This window comes from Sebastes fasciatus, chromosome 1 (genome assembly GCF_043250625.1).
Source record: "Sebastes fasciatus isolate fSebFas1 chromosome 1, fSebFas1.pri, whole genome shotgun sequence".
Lineage (NCBI taxonomy): Eukaryota > Metazoa > Chordata > Actinopteri > Perciformes > Sebastidae > Sebastes > Sebastes fasciatus.
In genome coordinates, this window is record NC_133795.1 from 16,552,998 (window position 1) to 16,578,372 (window position 25,375).

The window sequence follows — 25,375 nt, forward strand, 5'->3', positions numbered from 1 at the left end:
GGTGTTTTCATATGAGTTGATCTCTTATCTGGAACATAACCTGCTCCGGAGCAGGTTAGCCGTTCAGCATAAGTAACCATGGTGATCTACCCCGGTAAGAAGTAAACCAGCTTCGTAGTACGGAAAACCCAGGGTTAACCCTGAAGTTACCTCGATAACCGCAAATCCTGCTTCGTAGTACAGGCCTCTGTTCAACCAGCCTCCCGGAGGTCAGATCCTGCCTCTGATACGCTCAAAATAAACATGGTTATACCTGAGTATACAATGATGCCAAAAATGTGTTGCCAACTGAAGCTTTAAGCCATGATACAATTTTATTATTGCAATATTAAACATTTTGCCATATGCTGAGTATTGCGATAAGATATATTGTGATTTATTACCTTTTTTTAACTGCAAATTATGCAGTTAGTCAACATCTGTTTTATCTAATAGGATACGGTTTTCACTCTGTTCATCTCAGAGTTTTTATTCACATATTTTGAGGTCAGAGGTCAAAGGGACCCTTTTGAAAATGGCCATGCAAGTTTTTATTCTGTAAAATTTAGTGTAACTTTTGAGTGTTATTTAGAATTATTCAACATTTTAAAAGTGCAATAGGCTATTACATAATACTCAGGTAAAGTGCAAATACCAAGAAATTGTACCTCAGTAAATATACTTAATTATTTGCCACCACTGCCACCAAAATAGCATTTTTTAAAGATGTATGTATATCTGGTAACTTCTTATTTAAACTTTCTTTCAAATAAACACCCAGCTGGTACAAGCGGCCCTTTGTGGGTATTACTAATGTAAACATCATTTATGTTACTCATCCCTTCAGTTCCCAATCTCACCAGTAGATGTCAGACTTGCCACACCATTACAGAAATTAGTTTGAATTATGATGAATTGAAAAGAAATACAAATTTGCCATGCAGAAACTCTTCATCGAATACGGCTGTATAGAGGGTGACCCAGCACAACCTAACACCAGTTACAGTTTTCAAATTATTTTAATTCACATTCCCTTTATTCTTTCAACTATGCAATAATATTCTCTGTAAAGTTGATCTCCCTTTGTGTTGATCTAAAGGCGGTTTAAGGATATTAAATGTACAAAATACCACAATTCAACCACATGTATTTTGAAGACTGTAGACTCCCTGTCAGGTTGTTTTCTCAAGAAATGCAGAGCATGTGACCTCAGCGTCCTAAATGGCAGCTACAAAGCCCCATTGTTTTGTTGTTCACGCCTATTCAACCAGCCTCCCGGAGGTCAGATCCTGCCTCTGATACGATCAAAATAAACATGGTTATACCTGAGCTGTGGACAGAAGGGAACAGGAGACGTTTAAAGATGAGGTTATCGTCCCTCTAGACAAACAGACATGTTATCTAACATTATTAAATAGATCTTAAACTATCTCCTTTAATCAAATCAAATCCCTTTCCATTACCAGGAAGCAGGCTGCGTGTGTTCTGTACTGTACTGGACTTATCTGATTACACACCCAGTTTGTTCCTTATCTCTTTACACTACATTTAGAGTGCAGATGTATCCGTTTGGTAAACATGTGTGCAGAGAGCAAAGTTCACAGGAAAGCACATCACAATTCAAACAGTTCAATACTCATTTCTATAGAAAGGCTTTTCCAACCGGCTTTTGAATTTGAGTCTTTTGTATGCTTGTGTGCTGATGTATATGCGTATGTATGTGCATATGTAATTGTATGAATATGTATATGCTTGTTTCTTTATTTACCTATTCTATTGTTTTCATTTCATTATTTATGTTTCATTCTAATCTGCTGTCTATGTTGTGCATTTCCTTGGAAAGCACTTTGTGCTTTGGGCTTGAAAAGTGCTCTACAAATAAAATAATAATAATAAATATTATTATTTTCTGCAGTATGGATACATGGGAACCAGCTGTGCTTTCTGCTCTCTTGACATAGTTGATTTTTTTTTATATAAAAATCTAAAATGTTATGCCCTCAATGTTGTGTAATTTTTCCCAGTGGTATCGAATATCAATATTTTTCGAGGTATCGTATCAAAGTTAGAAATTCCAGTATTGTGACAACACTATAACATGATAACGAGCATGATAAAATCCATCCATCCACATGAGCTTATCTTATCCATGGTGCTGGTCCCTGTATGAATTGGACAAAAAGGACGGCATCTTGCCTGTCTTTAGACTGTGAGAGAAAAAACACATATAAACAGAGTGAGAGCAAATTCAACACAGAGCTATCAGCCAGCTGGCTTCAAATAGGCCTCAGAAAGACTTTCTTATAGACCATTTTCCCAGCAGACACTGTGTCATAGAAGTCAGAATAGTAACTGCTAAAAATGTCTTCTATGAAAAAAGCTTATTCAATCCCATAGTGAAATAAATTATCTTTAATTGTAACAGTCTAAAAGTCATAGAGTGAAACCGTTATCACTGTGGTTCGCCTGTTTGCAATTTGTAGCACACGTTTGCCTGCCTCCACAGCTCTTATCATAAATATAAATGCTCCTAACTGATGTGTTGTAAGGAAAGAAGGTGTGTAGCACTGCATTCCTTCTTTCTTTCTTTCTTTCTTTCTTTCTTCTTCTTCTTCTAAAGGTCAGTTTCTCTATTCACATTAAACTACTTTGCCACTCCTCACCTATTAGCCTCAACCTATAGTGTATTAAAGATTACTATACTCTCAAAAACACACATTTAAAAAACATATTTTCAGTGTAGTGCATGAGGCTATAACTTATATATAATGCACCTGAACAGTCTGCACACTATGACTCAGCCCAAATATAGTTTAATGTGAACATGCACATCAAATAATATTTCTTTGTGCATACTTTTCAATTGCCTACAATACAAACAAAACTACCACACTGACAGTCACTATTCACACAAATAGATTTAATAAACATTTTATTGACATTTAAAGAGAAAAAAAAGCATACAAAACAACACAATTTAGTTCTCAGTATTGTCCCTGCAATTAACTCCAGAGGTGTGAATGTGATTGACCTGATGAGACGTTTCAATGGAAGGAAACAACAAGACTGATGAAGGAAAATGACCAGAAGTAAAGACACCGGATGGAGAGCAAAACAAAAGTCTTGAGGGACTGAAGGTTTAATTTCCTGAGACCAGTTCTTCAAAAGTTGCTGCTTAAAATGATATATTGTTCAACTATTTTATCCATTATACACAAAAGGAGCTATTTTTCTACAAGCAAAACAGGTTCAAAGCTTACTTTATGATCTTACTTATTCTTTTTTATATATTATTAAGTCTACAATTGATGTGTAATGTAGTTAACTTTTTACTGTAACTGAATTTTTATTACATTTGGTTACTTTGTCTCAAAAGATAAACTAATTTACATAATTTACAGACCAGTTGAAAAATCACTGACTTCAATAGAGAATAATCATTGTGTCAAATTGTGTAAATGAAGTTTGTGTGTGCGGTCACACAAACAAACAAAAAAGCTTTTTTCCCTTTCAAAATGCGGTTCTGATAAATCCACTGAGTAACAAACGTGTAATCTTGTTTTCCAAATAATCTAGATTATATAAAGTCTGGTAAACCAACATGTCAGTTAACAAACATTGATCCTGTGTCATTGCTTTTTAAACTAATTATAAGAATATTTATTGCTAAAGCTTCCCAGGCTGGTTTATGATCCTTCACGTCTACTGGATGGTGATGACGCCCTCCTCCCAGCTGACCTGGTTCACCAGCACATCGTCTTCCTGCTTCATGGTGTTGATCAGATACTTGACGCCGGCTTTCACACCGGTCTTCATCCCCGCGCCCAGGGCGTAGCCTGCCACCCCGGCAGTGCCCCCTGTGGCGACCATGAGAGCGTCCGTGCCGAGGTCAACCACGCTGAGGATGGCTCTCTCCTTGGCTGTTTGGGAGCAGTTGACTGAGGCGTAATACACAGCTGTGCCGAGGTTGTAGAGGGTGCTGACTGCAGGGATCCACTCCACCACGTTGTACACACGCTCCTCGTTCTTGTTGATGCAGTTCCTCGGGTTGCTTCGCCTCATCCGTTGACCTGAAGCTGCAGGGGTCAAAGCATCCTCCTCTGCGCTGCAATGACGGATCCAACATTCAGACGCTGTGGATTCAGAGGGCAGGACGCGACTGCCTTTCTTGTACACTGCCTGGTACTCCCCAGGTTTGAGTAGTCCACTGCTGGTCACACCAGCACACAGGACGCCCAGTCTCTCGCAGGTGCTCAAAGCCTCCCGTAGATCACCCGTGGCTCCTTCCACAGCTGCTCCTACCAGCGTGGTTCCACTCACTCTGGTCCAACCCTCACAATGCCCTTCCTGCTCATAGGAACCTGCTCCCAAAGTGGCCAGCTGCTGGATGTTAAACATCACAGCCTCAATGTGGCGCCCTGATTGATCTGAAGGCGATGCTGCTGATGCAGGTGCAGGCGTGGATGCAGACTTGTTCATCCTCCTCTCTATCAGACCCTCCACCTCCATCAGGAGCTCCTCCGTGTCCGCCACTCCCAGCAGGTCGTACAGCTTGAGCACCAGGGTGTGCGCCTCCTGTGGGCAGCCCGCCACCACCAACACGGGCACTAAAGAGAGACCCAGGAGCTCCTGGGGGAACATGGAGGACGATGGGTCGTCCACGGTGCTGGCAGACAGCAGCTCCTCACAGCTGACGTTCCTCTGAATGTGGAGGTGATCTTGAATCTGCCCCTGAAGCTTCGCCCTGAGGACTAATATCATATTTTTGGCAGATTGAACTCTCTCCTCTTTTTGTGCAACCAGCGATACAGGATCAGGTTTTTCTGCAGATGGGATGGCGAGCTGGAGCTGTGATCCCAGGAGGGACTGTTTGGCCGTCTCCTCTCCCCCTTCATTGAAGTTGGCTCCTGGAAGCGCCAGAGGAGGAGGAGGGACCCTGCACAGAGCCTGTTCATTCAGCAGGAGCTGGATCACAATCAGCCACTTCAACTTGGAGGACATCATTCCAGTCTTGTTAGAGCTCTTTTTCCAAAGCTACTACATAAAAAACAGGAGAAAAGGGGAAGAAAAACAACCCAACAACATAACAAATGAGTCCTCATTGTACTGTTAATCCTGCAGTTTGTCTTTTACTCTCAGGCAGAGATTAATTGGCTAGTTTTGGACAGTTTTGTGGCTGCACCTGTTTCACTAGAGAAAATATTAACTTACTCTGTAATGTTTCTAGTGTCACAATTAGACATTGGTCTATATTGTATGATTTCACAATCCAGTCTGCTTGCACAAAAAGCCCCAATGTGGAGTAAAATAAGCTTATTACATGAGTAGATATTTTGAAATCTTGAGCAATGAAAAGGAGTTTGTCCCTCCATGACTTTAGTTATGAGTGAAAACCTATTCCAGTGTCAAGATTCTCACATTAAAGGAGAGCAGCGGTGAAATATAGTAGTGGAAAAACATTACAAACAATCTACATTTTAAAAATATTTAAGCAATGCAAGAAAGAGCAACGCACCCCAATACAGAGCCTCCACACTGAGCTTGTCCTCTTTTTTTTTCCTGCACTAACTACACCTAAAAATAGAAATGTTGTTCCACCCACAACTTCATAATTTCATTGCATCTTTTGATCCTGTAGCAGCTGTGTGTGCAGCACCTACCTTAACAACAATCAGATGTGGAGACCAGAATGTAGCAGTGCGACCAAGACGGCTTCAGCATGTAGGATGCTTTTTGTTTTCCTTTTTTTTTTATTCCTCAATGCATAGCAATCTTCTTTCTCTTTGCCTCCAATGAGAATCTCCCTCTTTACACATGACATCCCACAGCCCTCCCTCTGTCTCATCTGTCTTTCAGCTCCCTCTTCTCTTTGGCCTCGTTGCTCAATGGGGAGATCAGGGCTTGAATATTGATTCACGTGGGGAAAGTCCATGTGTTCTAAAGCAGTTTTGTTTGTCTGTCCTCTCATCCCTCCCCGCGGCCCTCTGCTCTCTCTCAGTCGGTAGGTTTTTGTTTTTGACCCAAATACTTGAAAGAAATCTCCCCTCATGCCGTGAGCAAATTTATCTCCTCCACAGTCAAGACAAGGCTATCTGAGGTAAAGACTGAGCTCATTCACAAAAGTAGGATTTGAATACAAAACTCCACTTCATAATGGATGCACTTTTGTTACCTGCTCACTGTGCATGTATTTTTATATCTTAAAACATCACTTTCCTGTTCTAACTTCCTTTAGAAAAGCGCTTCTTTTATTCGCCGAAGCCCCATTCACTCACACCATAGAAACTGTTGGTAAAAGCCCATCTCTTTGGCAATCAGAGCACCCAGAATAGCATGACTTCGCCCTGGAGCAAGCTGTTGAAAACCATGTATTTAAAAAAAAAAAAAGTCACATGAGCCAAGAAAAGCAGCCCTGTTTTCAGATATGTGACCGTGCATTTTTCAGATAATCTAATTGGTTTTTAAATTAGCTCAGGAAGTAGGACACTTCTGAACATTGGAACATCACAGCCTCTATGTGGCGCCCTGCTTGTTTCAGGCTGCAGCAGGCTGCTGTTTCCACTGAAAAGACTCTTAAAGGGATAGTTCAGGTGTTTTGAAGTGGGGTTGTATGAGGTACTCATACATAGTCAGCGTATTACCTACAGTAGATGACGGTCGGCACACCCCCAGTTTGGAGAAGCAGACAGGAGTTACCGGCACGGAAGCAAAGCAACGTACTGCTGTGGACCGGGACGGCAGAAAAACACATTTTAGCCAGCTAAAAGAAAGGCTCACCTAAAAAAAAAAAAAAAAATCAATATCTGTTTAAGTGTTATTTTGAATATTTTTCAATGGGGAACTGAACTGAAAGTGATACCTATCCATAATGTTTTTCTCATCTGAGCCTGCTGGCTTTGAAGAGAGTCGGAAAGGGCTGTCTGACAGCATGATAGAGCAGCTGGCCTCAACTGCTCAGCAGAAACAAAGTTAAAATCATTAACATCATTAGGCCGAAGCAAAAGTGACATACTGTGTACTGCCTACAAGTTAATTATGGAGCTGTTAGTTGATATAAGGAAGCTGCCCTCTGGGTTTCACCAAGACGGAAACAATCTGAAAAAAATCTGACAACTGGCGGGTGTGTGATTCATAAAGTATGATGTCATTTCTGTAGGGAACTGAGTAGAATTGACACCAGTTAATGGACAGGAATGAATAACACCCCATTGTCCAATCAAAAATCATCAGAATGTGCTAATTGAAGATGACTGGCTGCTCTTCACACAGCTGTGGTTTCATAACCCATCAGGGAGTATTTGCTCATTTGATGCGAGTGTCCGGATCAAACCTGTAATCCCAGTGCAATTATCATGTTTTAGCCTAACTTCCCCCTTGAACTTGGGCGTATGTGGTGCGTCTTATTGTGCATCATATTTAGCACTAATTGTAAGGTGTACAGCACATTCCATTCTATTTATATCTGGGAACACCTCTTAATTAGTCTAAGGTACTCTCCTGCGTGTTGCAATGTTAATTTCCACCAACAATATGAAGGCGTGGAGATGTAGCAGGGTCATTATGCACCTATCTTGTTCTCTGGTTTCTATAATTACAAAAAAATGATCTGGTAACAGTTTATTTTGACTGGGAGAACCTCCAAACTCCAGAATATGTGAAGTTCAGAGCCCCTCCTCCTTCATTTCTTCTTCTGTGCAAGTAGTAAAATGTATAAAGTGCAACAATAGAAGTTGGACTATAGTTCATAGTTAATGGCAGCAATAGCCTCAGGAATAAACATAACAAAAGCCCAAAACTGCATTTCTTTGGCTGCTTTCAACACGAGTGACAAACTTGAAGTCAAAGGAGGTCAGGGTCAGGTCAGGTAGCCAGGGAACGCCGGTGAAGTATTTCACCTTCACCACCCTTTTCCTCCACGAAATGTAAAACGCAGGGCTATGTGCTGGACAGATGGACAAGAAAATCCTACTAACACTATAAGTCAATAAACTGCCATAAAAAGTTAATTATAAATCTCTCTACAGGATCTAAATCCTGTTTGACAAGACCGCTAACATGGCCAAGTCGCTCCTAAAGTGCACGTCAGCCACAGCAGACATGTGTTAGTAGTTAAAGTTTATTTTACTATATTTTGTTTAATCAACATTTTATTGTTGATCATTATCTGTTTTATTCTATTTTATTAACATTACATTATTTTAATCTGCTTATTTTGTGTAGTTTCATAATTTGTATTTATTTATTTTTATTGTTATTTTTATTTCCTTGTATTTTATTTATCTTTTATTATCTTAAATACCCATTTTGTATTGCTTTCTTATTCAATGAACTTGTATATTGGTTGTTTTGGTGTGCATTAGTCTCTAAATCCATTTTTAACATTCTACATTTTTGTCAATCGTCTGTACAGCACTTTGAATTGCATTTGATGTGTTTGAAAGGTGCTATATAAATAAAGCTTGATTGATTGATTGATTGATTGATGTGGTTTACTAATAAGTTGGGCTGTCAAAGTTAACGCCATAATAACACATTAACGCAAATTTGTTTTAATGCCACTAATTTCTTTAACGCATTAACGCAATCAATCTTTCGGAGGCTGTAGCGGGCTCAGTTTTAAAGCTGTCATGAACATAGTATGGGTTAGTACTGTGGGTATGAGTTGTTGTTTGGTGGGACAGAATAGTTTTTGCTGTTTGAATATGACCTGTGTGGGAGCAATCCAACTTTTTGAGTGTTTGTCTGTGGAAGGAGGAAAGGGTCAGCCAGAAGGCTTCCGCTTGTCCTCTCATTGATTCAGAGAGCGTGGGAGTTATTTGGCTCTCTGCTCTTTTACACACCAGTCACTGAGGCTGTAGACACAACAGCAATATCCGCCTGCAGGGCGTACGCTGTTTCCAAGTCCAGTCCACTTACACAGGCACATTATATGTCCAATTTCTCCTTGGACACACACACACACACACATACACATACACAGACACACACAGACACACACAGACACACACACACACACACACACACACGCACACACACACACACAACTAGCAAAACAAGTATAATATATACGGTAATTAGTTCCATATTAAAGGGACTGTATGTAACTCTTTACACGTATGAATCGCTTTTTATAGCAAATGAGGGAACAGGTTGTAACCGAACCTAAAAAATGAGACCTTCCGCGACTTCTGTGTTTCCTCTATCAGCCTGTAGACCGCGTTTTATGTGAAGGACACGGGTCGCTGTCCCAGCGGATGTGACGCGCTCGCGTGTGCCTACTCTCTCTAGCGCAGCGACAGGGATAGCGAACGATAGCTAACTGTTGGTTAGAAATGGAGTCAGACCAGCTTCCAACACAACTCAGACTCCAACACAAACTCCACGGAAGCAAAGTTATATCTGGTGAAGTCCGTCTTGCAAATCAGGAATGTGATTTGCAAGACGGACTTAGGGAAAACTAAGATCAATATCGGCTGGGTCTTCGATTCATGGAGGGACCTTTGTTTGGTTTTGGGTATCAAAACGGACCCCGAGCTGGCAAAATTCCTATTGGACAGGTCAGCTAACATTGCTGCCATCATGTGAAATATAATATAGAGTGATATTGTGGTTTTAGCTGTCAGTCACGTTCAGTCTCGTGTTGCCTCACTGTTTTGACTGATGCTCGCTCACGTCTACCATCGTTGACTTTACAGCCACAAGTGTCACTGTTAACAGGCAATTTCTGATTCCTACATACAGTCCCTTTAAGGTAAAACGTGCGGCCGTAAAGTCAACGACAGTCAGCGTCCTGTTGCTCCTGTTGCTTGTGCTCACACTACGTAGATGCAAGTGAGCATCGGTCAAAACGGTGATTGACAGGCATCACGTTGATTAACGTTAGCAACATCAGCCAGCTAAAACCACATCGGTCACATTCCTGTTTTGCAAGAGGGGTTTCACTTGATATAAATTGGTGTTAGCGGACTCCATTTCATTTCTAACGGAATGTTAGCTACGGCTAAAGTACTTGCGAGTGCGTATTACGTCACATCTGTTGTATTTTCCCCCAAAAACTGGCCCGCATTCTTCACATTAAAAGCCGTCTACAGGCTGATAGAGGAAACCCACAAATTCACGGAAGGTCTAATTTTTTTAGGTTAGGTTAAAACCTGTTCACACATTGGCAATAAAAAAATGATTAAAAAACGTTTATACGTGTAAAATCTTACATAGAGTGCTTTAATAAGAGCCTTTAATGTGCCCATCTTATAACCAGTTGCCATGAGGCATTTCCAATTTTCAGACTCACTGGGTCGATTGGTACAGATTCTTCCCTGTTAAATCAGTAAGAATGGGCTTTGTGACATAACTAATAGTCATTTACGTACTACATTAAAATTGTTTATTTTAATGTTTATTTCATTAAATAACCACCTGTGAAAAGATGCATGATATTTGTTTCATTTTCCTATTATAATAGCATCCAAAATTCTCCTGTTGACTCTTTCAGTTATTCGATAAGACTAATGAGAAAGACGTTACAAACTCCCTCTCTCTGTCTGTGTGTAGGGGTGGGATCGATGGGGGTTTGGGTGGCGGGTGGAGCTCTAATTTGATTACAAATGAGCTCAAGGACTATAATAATTGAGATACAGAGGCTGCTGAGCGGAAAGGAGTATTTTGAGTCGGCACAGAGCTCCTCTGATACCAAACTGTGGGACAGATCGCTGGTTTCTACTGTTGGATCAGATCAAGATTATTCAACACTGGTATCAGGTGAGACCTTCATGTTGTTTTCATTCATTTACAGTAGATAAGTGTGATAAAGGAGCCTAATGACATTACGAGAAGTTACTCTATTCATTCAGAGACATGAAGATACTGGGCCATCTTATTCTATGATTAAATGCTTTTATTTTATTTTTGTCATATAGTACTTGCATGCTTTATTGGATGAATGAGTGACAGGTTTGGATTCTGTTCTTCACTACAAAACACCAAATTGTATTGCTTATGAAGTTTTATTTTACAGGTCCACTATTTCCTAATTGTAATGTCCTGTAGAACAGGGATTATCAAACTTTTTGGATCCAAGGACCCTTACAGGGGGGAAAAATGATCATTTATAATCACAAAACACCGTTACGCATAATGCTGCTTACTACCATTAGTACTCTTAGATGCCATTGGAACTATTTATATTCTAAAACGTTTCAACCTAAATACGTCAGACATGTTTCATAGTTATAAACAGAAACACATTTCAAGATAAGATGAGATGAATCTTTATTAATCCCACAGCTGGGAAATTTGCAATGTTATTGAATGTTAATAACACTTACAGTATATACCTTTAAACAGTGGGTGTATTTATTCAAATTGCATTTGGACTCAACTTGACAGCATTTATAGCCACATTTCAAGTAATTGATCTTAAAAGCTTTCAAAAATTAACAGTAAGTACTGGCATAGTCCTAATAAATCCATATACTGTATTTAAATTTACCGTTACGTTACGTTAAATATTCTGAATATAGCATACACTGATATTGATTTTTTTTAGGTGAGCCTTTCTTTTATTTGGCTAAAATACGTTTTGCTGCCGTCCCCGTCCACAGCAGTACAATGCTTTGCTTCCGAGCCGTAACTTCTGTCTGTTTCTCAAAACTGCGGGCGTGCCGACCGTCATCTACTGTAGGTAATACGCTGACTATGGATAAGAACCTCATACAACTCCACTTCAAAACACCAGAACTACAAGAAAAATATTATGATTGGGAATTAATCATTTAAAAAATTGTGGCGGGTCCAAAATTAATGTTTTGTTTTATCTCTGTGGAAGATATCTGACGTTTGGTTCCCACGTCTAACAAGGCTTGTGAGCCAAAAGTATAATAACGTTGGTATCTCTGGGTCGTCAGTTAGTGTGGAAAAAACGGATAAATGGTTGAGATTGACGGTGTAAGAACCATATCTTAAGAAGCATATAACAATATAAAAAATAAAAGAATATACTTTGAAGAATGTAAAATGTTATTTTTTCTCGTTTAGGAACTGCATATGTTTTGTTATCGTTTGTATAAGTAGCGCTCCTGTAGATATATAAATGAGGTCAGAGTCGCATTTTGATGAGTCAGTTAACAGAAAGATGTCTACGGAGCGCAATAGTGTTTTGACCTCGTTAAATTTGTGTTTTGCTCTGTTTCCTACATCAGTTAACAGTTAAAACTTACCTTGGATATGTGTTTAATTTAATTGCTTCTCTTTGTGGACATTCACAGTGTTGATTTTTGTCAGACGACACTACAGACGGTAAGTGTCTGGCAACGACTTGTCGTTAAGTGGATGCAATGGAACGGGGGAGGATAGCACCTTTAAATCTGATTTACCTTTCAGAGTGATGGAGAGAACTCCAAACTTCTGCTGCACTCTGGCCTCAATGGTCGCTATAGTCGTCCTCGTCTTATTTCCTGTGAGGTCTGGATGTAAGGAAGACACCTACAAATCACTGACAGAGGTCAGACTACATACATTTATATGATACTAACAAAGTCAAGTGAGTTATGGCCTGATCTCTCAGGTCACTGTGGCAGATTTTAAAAACATTTTTCTGAAAGTGGGAAGCTGAAATGCACAATAAGTTTTAACACACAATGTTTTGTCTTTCAGGCTAAGCCGGAGTGCTGCATTAGAGAAGATGCAGAGTTGAAGAGATTTAAAGACATCGACTATGACAGCTTTGTGGGTTTAATGGGAAGGAGAAGTGCTGCTCAACCAAACAGTGAGTTATTGACACTGGAACGTAGAGGAAGTACAAATCCAGTATTTTCATGTAATGACGTCTCTTATTATGGCATTGTATTACATTTCCTGTTCATCTTGTGTAGGACACGTGGATCACATCCTCGCTGATCTGTTGGGGCGGAGAACAGGTGAGTGACTTCAGCAACACTGAGAGCAATTCATTCAGCAAGTCACACAATATCTACTGATTTATCTTACACTATTTTACAGTGAATCGTGTGGCTATTTGTATGATGAAATGTGTGTGAAACTGTTTTTTATTTTTATGTTATTTTAGACAAGAATGGGAGATTTGATATCGGTCTGTAGTTATTTACTATTGATGAGTCCAGATTGTTCTTTTTGAGGAGTGGTTTGATGACGGCAGTTTTCAGGGCCTGTGGGAAGACTCCTGAAACAAGAGATGCATTAACAATCTGTAAAAGCTCTGAGACCATACAATCTTTTGAAAAGGCCTGTTGGCAGAATGTCAAGGCAGCATGAGGAGGATTTTAGATGTTGTATGATTTCCTCCAGGTATATCTGATTTATTGGATAAAATTGTGTCATGTTATTTGCACCAGGTTTAAGTGGACGCAGGGGCAACAAACATCCTGTACCTGCTATGGAGGAAGTGACGGCTTGTCTGATTTTGAGAATTTTTTCTGTGAAAAAGGAAGCAAATTCATTGCAGGCCCTGGAGGATAAAAGTTCAGAGGCTACTGACACAGGAGGGTTTGTTAGCCTGTCGACAGTAGCAAACAGGGCACGTGCATTATTATTATTTTTGGTGATGATGTCAGAGAAGAAGGACCGCCTTGCATTTCTCAGTTCTGAATTATGAATGCAAAGTCTCTCTTTATAAATGTCATAATGAACTTGTAGATTTGTTTTCCGCCACTGGCGTTCAGCTTTTCGACACTCTCTTTTTTCATTTCTTACCAGCATGGCATTCCTCCATGGAGATTTTTTCTTACCAGAGACAATCTTCACCGTGGTGGGTGCAATGGCATCAATAACATTTGTAATTTTAGAATTGAAATTACAAACTACAAGCTCATTGACAGAGGTCCATGGGAGGGTGGGTGTGGAAGAGAAAGCCTGAACAAATTGATCACTGGTATTTTCAGTGATATATCTTTTTGTGATTACCTCTGTCCGATCATTCCTGTGCACAGGAAGAGTACTCTCAAAGAATACACAGGAATGATCAGACAGAGCAACATCCATCACTACAACCTTGGAAATGTTCAGGCCCATTGATATGATTAAGTCCAAAGTGTGTCCCCTATTGTGTGTGGGCTCCGTCACATGCTGACTCATTCCATAGTTATCAAGAACCTGACACAGTTCTTTGGCCCCTCTGTCCTGTTGGTTGTCAACATGGATGTTAAAATCACCAACAATGACTACACAGTCAAAGTCAACACAAATTATTGACAGCAGTTCAGTAAAATCATCAAAAAAGTTTGCACAGTATTTAGGTGGCCTGTAGATATTCAGAAACAAAGCTCGAGAAGAGGAGTTCAGCTGAAGAGCGACATATTCAAAAGAATAAAAACATAAAATCAAGCTTGTGCTCAATAATAAAATCATTGATTAAAAAAGTTTTTCCTGCCAAAGACCTGACGTTTAACAGGGCTAGCTTTAATGTGCTAGAAGCATTATTATTATCTTTTGGGACATGGTTTGGCTGGCAAGGAATCAATGCTAAATTTGATAAATTTGCACAATCAGTAAAAATCTTCCTGTTTCTTCGCAGATTCACCATTCTCTTTTTCTACTACTTATTAGAACTGAGATAGAAGAAGCTCTCGTCACACAGGGCCCCAGCTTGTCCTGGAAACAGTCACGTGTATCATTAGCCTTGAAGCCTGGACCCAGCACATATCAATCTGTGCTTGCAACATTTTGTAAAGGAACATCCTTATCAGGCTGCGGAGGCAGAGGCTGTTTCCATCGTGGAGGGGATGGAGGTGGTGGGTGTCGTGTTTGTGGAGATGGTGCCAAAGTTGTTTCGAGGTGGACGCCGAGGGGGGATTATGGGAGAGAAAATGGGTGCAGGGCGGGGAGTCAGTTTAGTTCCAGCATTGACCAGCTCCTTCATGTGGTCAGTGAACTCCAAGTGTGGGATTTGCATGCTGTTGAAAGCCATGTGTTCAGTCCCAGCAACCTACTGAATCTCTCGACTCCTCTATAAGCTACAAATGAATCCATCTGCTGGTTGTGAAATTTGTTCAGGAAGCGATCTTATTGATCTGCATTTAAGGCCATGTAGCCTAGGCTATATAAGCACGTCAGCGCAGGTATTTTCCCTGATTCATAGATCAAAAGCTATTACTTGTGTCAGACTCTGTGTACTTGATCAGTTCATAAAGGGGAACACCATCTAAATGAAGAATTCCAATGTTATTTCCATGGCCGAGGAAAGTTCAATCAATATTTGTAAACAAATCCAAATCGAAAAACTAGAGTGCTAAAACTCAAACTAGTGATACCTCAAGCCTCTGCTCCATGAAAATCAAATCTACTATCCTAAACTCCATTAGTCATCATGTTTCTATACGTTTTTTATTAAATAGTGCCCACAAAGGTCCATGCAGCTCAGAACAAACTTGAACTTTTGGCGCACTGTGGACATCCATGCCGAGTTGTTACAAAACACCAAATACACCACAATTTTTAATTTATACTCGTCATTTCTCTCTTGTTGACAAACTGAGACTTTTTCTAAATGACCTCAAACGTATTTGTGGCATTTCTGTGCTGCAATTTACTGATCAGCTGACATACACACCAATACCAATAAATCTGCAGCTGATATCGGCCAATATTGTTATTCTATATATTTATCGTTCGACTTTTACACAACATTTATATATACATGCTGTTTGGTCAACAGCCAAGTGATGAAAAGGTCAACTAATGTAGTAACAAGGCAAAAGTGAGCATGGCTCACATACCAGGGGGCTCACCGCTTGACCCCTACTAAAGTAGGGCCAAAGGTTTTGCCCTTTAGGAACTAATGGAATAAGTCTATTGAGCACAATGTAGCTCGTTATTAGCTCACCTTCCTCAAGTCCAAGGTGTCTAAAAAATTCGAAATTGTTTTGGGCACTCTGGACTTCAAACCCCCAAAAGGTGCAGCTAGACCACACTGTCAACCATCATACCAAATTTGAAGTTTCCGAGTTCTGCTCTGGAAATGAAAGTGTGACACGTGAACGGATGAAGGACGGACACGTGGAGCGCCATATACCCCCGACTACGTTGTCGCAGGGGTAAACTATGATACATACTTGTTCTGTCTTTGTATGAACGCTAGGTGTGGCTTGTCCGTGTGCAGAGGAGTATTTACAAACAAGGAGAGGCCGATTCATCGGAAACGGGAGGCAGAGGTAAGAACCTTTCATGTGCATCCCTAAAATTAAAAAAGGAAAAAAAAAATCTTTGTTTGTTTAATCTTTTGCAAACCTTGTTCTCTTTACTTAGGTTTCAACGCTTTCTTTAGTGGGGATGTGACGCCTCCTCCACCTCAACACAGGCTGTAAAACCTTCAGCGCTGATAAATCCTCACAGCTACTGTTACCAGAGAGGATCAAAGTTATTTAACCACAGCGAGGTGGAAGAAGACATATTAACCATGCATGATTTCTACTGTCACTGGAACATGTTCTGACATGTAATATCATGTAAACAAAATGTAAAACAAATGTACAATAAAATATGCATTTATTTATAGTGATTAAAGTACCATTCACTGAAAACACACTGATCACGTGTTCTCACACAAAAACTCATTTACACACTAAAGCGTATCGACTCAATTTAGACGTCAATACCAACATAAATACATTTCAAATATAAATACAGTACTGTACACCTTTCCCTTGGATAAAATTTGAATGTTGGAGTAGATTGTCGAGGATGGATTTGTGTTGTATAATCACCGACATCAGAAACAAGATGTGGTGGTTATCAACAAAGTGTTTGGGCCCGCAGGACAGATATGAAGAATCTGCAGTTTTGCTACTGAAATGTTACACAAATTAAAATGAATTTCAAAGGAAACTGTTACATAAAACATGCTGATTTGGTTTAAACTGGACTTATCCATTTTAACAGAAATACTCATGCTCTGTGCTTGTGTACAGAAGGAAACGGAGTGTAAACACGTACAAAAGGCATTTTGATAGGCATTAGTTAACTCATACATTTTTAACCATGAAGGACAATAAGAGGTTTAAGTGGTTAAAAAGAAAAAACAGCAATTATAACACTCAAAAGTGCATTTGATTTTCACATAAAACGACTAATCTGTTCTGTTTGAATCATGACTGCCTGATTCCTGGAGCCAGTTTCTGTATTTGGTAATCACTCTAACACCCCCAAAATGAATTCTTTGTTTGGTTACAAAATAGTAAAGGAACCATTATGAATACTTCTAAATATACACAATGTACAAAACAAAAAGGTATGACCCTCCCGGAATTAAAAAAATTAAACAACATTTTAGAAACTAAAATTGTATAAAAGAAAAAAAAAAATCTTGCTCATTCAAAAAAACGCTGACATGAACAAGTCATCCGCTGGCTTTCCCAAAGGCCATACTCATTACGTTGGAAGGATTCAATAAAATTTTACTCCATCTGAAAGCATCACTCTCATCATGGTAATGTCACAGTGCAAAGTCATGTGTGCAGCTGACGGCTCATACAATCTCAAATTTACAAGGCACAAGCTGATGAGTCCGCTAGGGAGAGATGAGGGGGACTGCGAAAAGTGTGTGTGTGTGTGTGTGTGTGTGTGTGTAAGCACGGGTAGGTAAGCGTGAGACATGGATGGTTTTGAGAAGACTGTTTCATTACAAAGACACAAAGATATTTGACTACTTCCTCGTCCGACATTATTAACATGAAGTGCACAAATGTTTACTAGTCGGTCTTCAGTCTGTTATCATCCCTCATGGAAATCTTTGGCTGGACTGTATACATTTTGTCATTTGGACTTTTCATTTAAAGCATCGTGGTCACATCAGTGTATGTCTATTAGCCATAGAGAAATTATGAATGCATCCAGACAATGCTTTCCTGTCGAAATTAACTTTATATCAGTATTTTGTAAGGGGGTTTTATGAGGGGTGGAAAACACAAAAAAAATGGAGGTGATTTGATGTGAAATGAAAAATTGAGAGATAAACTATCAGGTGATTTGATTAATTTAAAGCTGATTTGACTAAAACAGTCGTGATATGATGAAAACAGAGCCATGTTTCATCATTCACAACACAAAATTGATCAATTAAGATACAGTAAGTGACCTCAAGGGTGGAAGTAACAAAAATGACCTGAAGAAAAGGGAAGTGATGAAAATGCTTATGAATTAGGCTAATAATGGCAGTGACGAAAATGTATGTGAATTGAAAAATAGAATGATAAGATGAAAATGACTGACATTTTATTTGAAACAGTGTGACTCTGATAATCAACTGCCGACCATTCATCATTCACAACACCCAGCTGGCATTTATTGTTCACAGCATGTTTGTTACTTCCGCCCTATCAAACACTCTCGACTTTGTGCAGACATTCGCCTGCACTGTAGTCGGTGAGCGTGGTTTTTGATTGACATTTTGGAAAAAACAAGCTATTTGAAGACTTTAGGAAATCATAATTGGCATTTTTTACTTCTTTTTTTTTTTTTTTACATTTTATGGACCGAACAAGTTCATCAAGAAATTGAACGACAGATAAAAAAGTAATGAAAAGAAAAGTTAGTTGCAGCCTTAGTCGTGTACTTAAAACTTTCTTCATATGAAATCACTTACAGCTACTGCAGCATACAACCAAATAAAAAGGATTTATTCCTACACTGAACATGTACTTTCCTGTATCGTGAAAATGCTTCTAAATGCAGTCTGAAAAGTTTGGGAGGTAGCCAACTGTGAAACTGGTTCACCACAGTATCCTCAAAAGAACTTCCTATGTCAGATTGAATGTACAAGGTGAGGCACTTTGATTTGAATTTCATTTAAAATTTATATCTGACCGCTGTCTGAAGACACATAATTGGGTCTCATTGGCTCCAGAGGCATGTATGGAAATATCTGTGAGAAATGAAGTCAAACAACTTCCTCGCTGTAGAGTGGTAGTTCAAGTTGTTTTGGTGGGTTTGTAAAAGTCAAGAAAAGGAAAAAACACTGTCAAAATCTAATTCAACTGGCTCTGGAAGATAGTTGGTTTCCATACTAGGTTCATATGTATTAAAAAGGTGCTTTAGTTAGTTTACAAATTAATGCACAGAAAGAAGATATTTGGTTGTTAAAAACCACCAAACAAACCAGAAGAAAACGAGTAGAAGTCACAAATCACTTCTTAGCCTTAAGACCAGTCTTGTAGTCAGTTCACATCAGTAGCAGTCCTTCAGCTTCGGGACAAATCAAAGTGGACTCTTTTTCTACTTTTGTAGAAATCTGAGCAAAGATTATCAGAATGAATAACACTCTGAACACACATTCCCCGTCTAATGAGATGAGTTCCCTTCACGCACCCATACAGTCGTACTGTTATTTTCCTGCTGGAGCAGCAGGAGGGTCCTTACCAGCGGCAGTAGGGGGATCTGCATCCTGTCTCTCGTCAGTCCTGGATGGATCATCCCCCTTTCCTTGCCCTTTCTCCTGAATAGTCTGCTCTTTTTTTCCTTCTGCAGCATCCCGGGAACTTGACTGCTCAATATTGTAGCCTACCGGCGTGGGGGGCTGGTAACGGTATCTGTAGCCAAAGGCACGCAGGTGATACGTGTAGTACTCCAATAAATACATGTGTGAAGCATCTACGTAGTGGAATGACACCGACACGTCCGAGCAGCAGTTTGGACCCTAAGGAAAAACAGAGTATGTGGTTATATAACATTACAGAGACAAAAGGTCATGTTGTTTACCTTTCATTAGGCTCGTTCGAGATGAGCCAGGCCTGCGCAGAATCGATCACTGGCGACCGCCGCGCAATGCATGCCGGTTAGATTTGTGTCCGGCTTGATGCCTGGCAACGATAACTTCACAAGATTGAGGCGGCCGCAGTTTTAAGAGCCAAGCGCCGCAGTTGCACTCCACCGACTGCAAGACCCAGGGCATTATGGGAAACGCCTGGCTCGCGCCTGATCAAAGAGCTGATTGGCTCTTAGTTTTGACAGCAAACACCACGTGTAGTAAAAAGGCACAACTTTCTGTGTAATTGTAATATTTAACGCTACATTGTAGGATATTAGTCTCATGTTGTGCAATGAAGGTTTCATCTGTTAACAAACATATCTTGTGTGGTTGATATTAATAATTATTATAATAATGAAGGTTATCTATATATAACACTTATCAAAACGAGTGCTCATTACAAAGTGCTTTACAAGGTGGACATAAAAATAATAAAGGATAGAAACCAATGCCAGACACACGCACATTTCCACATATATTTACAAACAAATATAAATAAATCCCAACGTGGTCTGAAAACTACAAGTGGCTTACAGATCGGATCTAACAGGAAGTAACTTTTTCTGTGACTTCCTGACTTTCTGTAAATTCCGTGAAGGCTGCTCGAAACGGCTGGAAACTGTCCCGACTTGACCGCAGATTTTTGTCACCACCCCCTGCTGCTGCCGCCTGATCTCGTCTACTTTCCAGGCGAGGCGCAATATATATATCTTAGCAATATAAGTTCTTTGGTATCAGATTGGGACTCAGTGTAGGTGGATACTCAACATTAAATGACTCGGATCGGGGGCAAAAAAAACTTGATCGGGACATCCCTATTAACAAGACAACAATTTCAAACATTAGCAGCGCTGAAGTTGCATCATACCAGTGTAATACCACGTCAACAGTGAAGAGAAAGTCCACAATGTTTGCTGCACTTGCCTCTGAGATGGGATAGTAGCAGTAGCTCCAATACCAGAAGCTCTTGGGAAACTTGGCAGTGAGGTGCTGCTCGGGGATAAATGGGTGAAATGTCTCCCTGTGCTCAGTGTCTCTGGAGTCCCCTGCCAACACCCCAACTTTCTCCATGCACTGCCCCATTGCCAGGTCCTCTACAGAGGTAGTGTGGGAGCACAGTTTGTTTTTAAATCCTTCTACAAATCGCCGCAGAGCCTCTCTGCTCAACACATAGCCCGCACCGCCGCTCATGTAGCCCTGCTTGGTGTAGGGCTTGAATCTTCGGCCAAAGTAAATCGGCTCGTCCGGCGTGTGGTTCGAAAGGACCCACCGCAGGTTGTCCACGATTACATAGGTGTCGTCGTCTGCCTTGAGGAACCAATCCGCCTCATTGCCGTAATGCTCGTGGACATAATGGAAGGCCCGGATCGTTTTCCAGTACAGCTGGTCCCGACCCTCCTTTGTATCTAAGCCCACCGTGGGGAAGTCAGGGTCGTCCACAGAGCTCATGAAGACCACAACATTGCAGTGGCGACTCCACGTGGACTTCACATGCCGAGCCTTCTTCTCCAGGTTGATGGGTCCAGTCATCACCCAGCAAAGAATACGCACCTTTTTGTATAGTTCATCAGCCATGCCGCTATCCTCACCTAGTAGAGATATAAACATTGATATCACATTTTACACTGTAATCTCTCCATAATAATCTGTGACAATATCTAATTATCTCAAAAATGACCTCGTCATGGTCCAGTATATTTGTATAGTACGCTGCTTTCATGTTTGTTTATATTTTAGGGGTTTCTTTATGCTAATTTTATCCTTTTATGTTATAAAGGTGATTTTAATTTGAAAGGGTAACACCAGTAATAGAACCTGTTACATTACTTTTAATTTATTTTATTTATTTTGAAAGGGTGGTTCCGGTAAGAAGTAAAAAGACGATGGATAAACATGTCTGTCTTGTCTTCCCAAAGAAGGAGTGTGTCGTACAGTTTTAATATTTAGCAAGAAGTGACTTTTTAATGCAGATTACCTTTCATTTTTACTGTGGCTCGACCAGTTTGACCACAAAAATGTCACAAAAAGCTTTTTGTCACCGCCCCCTGCTGCTGCTGCCTGATCTTGTCTACTTTCCAGGCAAACCGCAGTTCATCTCAAACAAGCCTATTCTTTCTGTGGCTCTACCAGTTTGACCACAAACATGCCTAGGAAAAGAAACTCTTTGTTAACAAGTTAACAATCTTTGAGATTTAACTGGGGCATCCAATCCAACATTAGCATCGGAGCATTCTTTAACTGATCGGTATCGCTATGAGCCCAGTCCGATCCTTTGTTTTACATCAGCTGTCACACAGGTGTTTTTACTCGTGAGGCATCCAACACCCGGCTAATTTTAGGCTCACTTTTTGTTGCTAATGTTTATTCACTAATAGTTCTAATCACTCTAATGTTGTGTTTTGTTGTTACAGAACCACACACACCATTGTTTTGTTTTCTTTATCTGCTGAGATAAACAGCCGTTACCATACACTTGGACTACATCTCTTATTCTTCTACAATCACACCTGAGCACGAAATAGTTTCCTGAGCACATCCTGAAGCGTTTGCTGTCACACCTACTGATTTATAAGCACACACATTCTCTCACACAACCAGTGTTTAACTAATAAGCTGTATGCCTCACTGTGTGGAAGTGACTGGGATCATTCTTTTATGTGTAAGGAAACATCAGGCTTGACCTAAACATTGCTCTCTTAACTTTGTAAAACAAATCTTAACAAATAAATACATACATATAAATGTATTCAATTAATAAATCGTACACCAGCAACTTGGTGAAACATCTTCAAAATTAACAGGAATTATAATTCAAGTGTAAACCTTTTTAATGTAGCAAAAAATGGTCAAAACTTAAACAGGAATTAAAATTCCAGTATATAACACATATTGTATATACATATAGACTTGAATTGAATAGATCGGCCCCATTGTCACCGATACCCGATACAGCTATTTGAGTCAGTATCAGCCTGATATCAGTATCGGTGCATCCTTATTCTAGACTCTCACAAGAACATAATAATCAAACTATTGGGGACTTTATCAATAATAATAAATTAATAGATATCCGGAGAAATTTAAAAACAGTTATAAGAAACAGTATATTTGGTTTAAAACCTGCAGTAGGCAGAATATTTTTAGCATCATTGGGCAAATATTGCATAATATCGTAATTCAAGTAGACTTTTGCAGGCTTAAAAAAAAATCTATCACTCACTTTCACTTGCTATTCCAGGCAATGAGTGAATGCATTATCCAGAAGGAACAACAATGCCACAAAGGCATACACACAAATAATACCTGGAAAAGACTTTTCTTAAGCAGTCTAACCTGTATGATGAGGGTGCCTCATGTTGAACAGAGCAGACCTCTCCTTCTTCCATATGTTCAGCTCTTCTTCATCATGCTGGTTGTTGTCATGAAGCCTGTCCAAGCTGCTGGTCGGCTGTGCTGTCCTCTCAAACCACACATGCAGCAGAAACACGTACAGTGTGAAGGTTCCCACCACGAAACCAGCACAGAAGGATAGTTTGGATCCGAGGGCCTTCATAGCTGCTGCTGTACCATAGATAGATAGGTGTGTGTCTCTCACTGTCAGTCGGTTTGACTCGTCGGCAGGTGCTGAAAGGAGAAGTTAGAGGAGGGATTAAGAGGGCTGCCTTGTTGGCGAGTGAGTAGGAATGACTGATGAGTGTCGCTCCCTGTTTGAGGTGGAGTTTACTCACCATAGCAGCTCGTCTGCTCCACAGCTACTTCATCAGAACAGACACGTCAACTTTGAAAAGAGAGACAGTTTTCACCACTATCGTTATTTATCCCTCTCTGAACGACAACGTAGCTCAGCTAGCAACACTGCGAAACTGTGAGTGAGCTTACCACAACTAAAGCCAGCTAAATAATATATATATATATATATATATATAATAGTAGTTCCTTGCCTTAGTGTTGGGACAGCTGTGGTAGGCGAACTGACACCGCTAACGTTAACTTCGTTGCTAAGTTACAGTGCTAAGTTAGCATTCCTTCCGGTGGCGTTAACTAACGGAACGTTACAAACTGAGCTGAGCGAGCGAGCGGTAACGTTCACTGAGACGGCTGTTAAACTGAGATAAACACTGAGGTTTAATACATATAACGTACAGAGTAAAATAACAATATATGATTCTTCTAAAAAACGCTGCAAAAAAAAAAAACTACATCTAACTTCTCTGACTGCTTTTTCTTCTTCTTCTTCTTCTTTTTCCGTCCAGGCTGTTTCCGGTCAAGTCGCGTTCTTTCAAAATAAAAGCTCAGACCTGCAAAAAGAAATATACTTCTGGATCAGGGGTCAGCAACCTTTACTATCAAAAGAGACATTTTAAGCAAAAAAATAAAATAAAAATCTGTCTGGAGCAGAAAAACATGTGAGCATTTGATGAAGGTAACACAGTTTATAGTCTTAGTATATAGTATATAGTATATAAGTCTAATGCAGCGAGGGCCCAAGGGCAAATGTACTACGGAGTATTAGGGCCACATTGAGGGGAAAAAACATCTGAGATTTACAGAATGAAAAGTCGTAATATTACGAGAAAAAGTCATAATATTACGAGAAAAAAGCAGTAACATTACGAGAATTAAGTCATAACTTTACGAGAAAAAAGTCATAATATAACAAGAATAAAGTCATAGTATTACGAGAAAAAAGTCGTAACCTTACGAGAATAAAGCCACAACTTTACGAGAGAAAAGTCATGATTTAACGAGAAAAAAGTCGTGATATAACGAGAATAAAGTCACAACTTTACGAGAGAAAAGTCATGATATAACGAGAAAAAAGTCGTGATATAACGAGAAAAAAAGTCATAACTTTACGAGAAAAAAGTCGTAATATTACGAGAAAAAAGCAGTAACATTACGAGAATTATGTCATAACTTTACGAGAAAAAAGTCATAATATAACAAGAATAAAGTCATAGTATTACGAGAAAAAAGTCGTAACCTTACGAGAATAAAGTCACAACTTTACGAGAGAAAAGTCGTAACATTACGAAAATAAAGTCATAATATTACGAGAAAAAAAGAACATAACACGTAAAATTACTACTTTATAATATTATGACTTTATTCTCGAAATCTCAGATTTATTTTTTTTCCTCAATGTGGCCCTAATACTCCGTCGTACCATAGACCTACAACAATGATAAATAAAAATGAAAATGTAAACAAAAAACAGTTATTCTTTTCCATTTTTAAAACTCCACAGGGAGCCACTGGAGAGGGGCTGAAGAGCCGCATGTGGCTGACCCCTGTCACCGGCATGACAATAAACATCTTGAATCTTGAAATCTTGAATCTTGACTATTTAGCAAACGTTTTTATTATACTATTTCCACATACTATATTTTGTTTATTTCATTCATTCATTCGTTCAAACTTTATTGCAGACTCAAGGTCAAGATAAGAAAAAAGAAAAAACAACAAGAATACATTACATATAACACAGGAAGCAATATTAAAAGTCATGATTAAAAGATATTAAAAAATATAAATATTAAAAATATATATACATACTTCAATGCCTTACATATAAAGAACTATATTTTAACTATATTAAAATATAGTTAAACTATATTTTAAGATATTTTATTAGCTGTAAAC

At 39.5% G+C, this 25,375-nt stretch overlaps 4 protein-coding genes across 7 annotated transcripts in view; 2 read left to right on the forward strand and 2 right to left on the reverse strand.

Annotated features, from left to right (window-relative positions):
• Positions 1-25,375, forward strand: part of LOC141766692 (zinc finger protein Eos-like) — a 224,900-nt gene that overhangs the window by 68,105 nt on the left and 131,420 nt on the right. The window lies entirely within an intron of this gene.
• apof (apolipoprotein F) lies at positions 3,103-5,805 on the reverse strand. Of its 2 annotated transcripts, none has more exons than XM_074633593.1 (2): positions 5,640-5,805; positions 3,103-5,013 (listed from the first exon to the last, which is right to left on the reverse strand). In XM_074633593.1, exon 2 carries the CDS (start codon positions 4,981-4,983, stop codon positions 3,682-3,684), a length of 1,302 nt encoding a protein of 433 aa, XP_074489694.1. In that variant the 5' UTR covers positions 4,984-5,013; positions 5,640-5,805; the 3' UTR covers positions 3,103-3,681. The 2 variants fall into 2 exon arrangements, with proteins under 2 accessions (XP_074489694.1, XP_074489687.1); XM_074633586.1 differs by having other exon boundaries at positions 3,103-5,016.
• On the forward strand, positions 10,606-18,564 carry tac3b (tachykinin precursor 3b). The gene is made up of 7 exons (XM_074633627.1): positions 10,606-10,737; positions 12,243-12,273; positions 12,358-12,478; positions 12,631-12,742; positions 12,849-12,893; positions 16,070-16,142; positions 16,237-18,564. The coding sequence occupies exons 3-7, from the start codon at positions 12,362-12,364 to the stop codon at positions 16,253-16,255; spliced, it is 366 nt and encodes a 121-aa protein (XP_074489728.1). The 5' UTR covers positions 10,606-10,737; positions 12,243-12,273; positions 12,358-12,361; the 3' UTR covers positions 16,256-18,564.
• Positions 16,460-23,988, reverse strand: c1galt1lb (core 1 synthase, glycoprotein-N-acetylgalactosamine 3-beta-galactosyltransferase 1, like b). 3 transcript variants are annotated; one of them, XR_012593662.1, is made up of 5 exons: positions 23,461-23,988; positions 23,066-23,356; positions 20,657-21,321; positions 19,085-19,621; positions 16,460-18,798 (listed from the first exon to the last, which is right to left on the reverse strand). XR_012593662.1 is itself a non-coding variant. In XM_074633605.1 (4 exons), the coding sequence occupies exons 2-4, from the start codon at positions 23,283-23,285 to the stop codon at positions 19,310-19,312; spliced, it is 1,197 nt and encodes a 398-aa protein (XP_074489706.1). In that variant the 5' UTR covers positions 23,286-23,356; positions 23,461-23,988; the 3' UTR covers positions 16,460-19,309. The 3 variants fall into 3 exon arrangements, 1 of the variants encoding a protein (XP_074489706.1); XR_012593663.1 differs by having other exon boundaries at positions 16,460-18,118; positions 18,296-19,621; XM_074633605.1 differs by having other exon boundaries at positions 16,460-19,621.

Excerpts from the sequence above, each read along its gene's own strand:
- apof (XM_074633593.1), bottom strand. The coding sequence starts at position 4,983 with ATGATGTCCTCCAAGTTGAAGTGGCTGATTGTGATCCAGCTCCTGCTG.
- tac3b (XM_074633627.1), top strand. The coding sequence starts at position 12,362 with ATGGAGAGAACTCCAAACTTCTGCTGCACTCTGGCCTCAATGGTCGCT. Across the intron at positions 12,479-12,630 it reads CCTACAAATCACTGACAGAG|GCTAAGCCGGAGTGCTGCAT; the intron begins GTCAGACTACAT and ends TTTGTCTTTCAG. Across the intron at positions 12,894-16,069 it reads TCTGTTGGGGCGGAGAACAG|GTGTGGCTTGTCCGTGTGCA; the intron begins GTGAGTGACTTC and ends TATGAACGCTAG.
- c1galt1lb (XM_074633605.1), bottom strand. The coding sequence starts at position 23,285 with ATGAAGGCCCTCGGATCCAAACTATCCTTCTGTGCTGGTTTCGTGGTG. Across the intron at positions 21,322-23,065 it reads GAGGCACCCTCATCATACAG|GTGAGGATAGCGGCATGGCT; the intron begins GTTAGACTGCTT and ends TATCTCTACTAG. Across the intron at positions 19,622-20,656 it reads GCTACTATCCCATCTCAGAG|GGTCCAAACTGCTGCTCGGA; the intron begins GCAAGTGCAGCA and ends GTTTTTCCTTAG.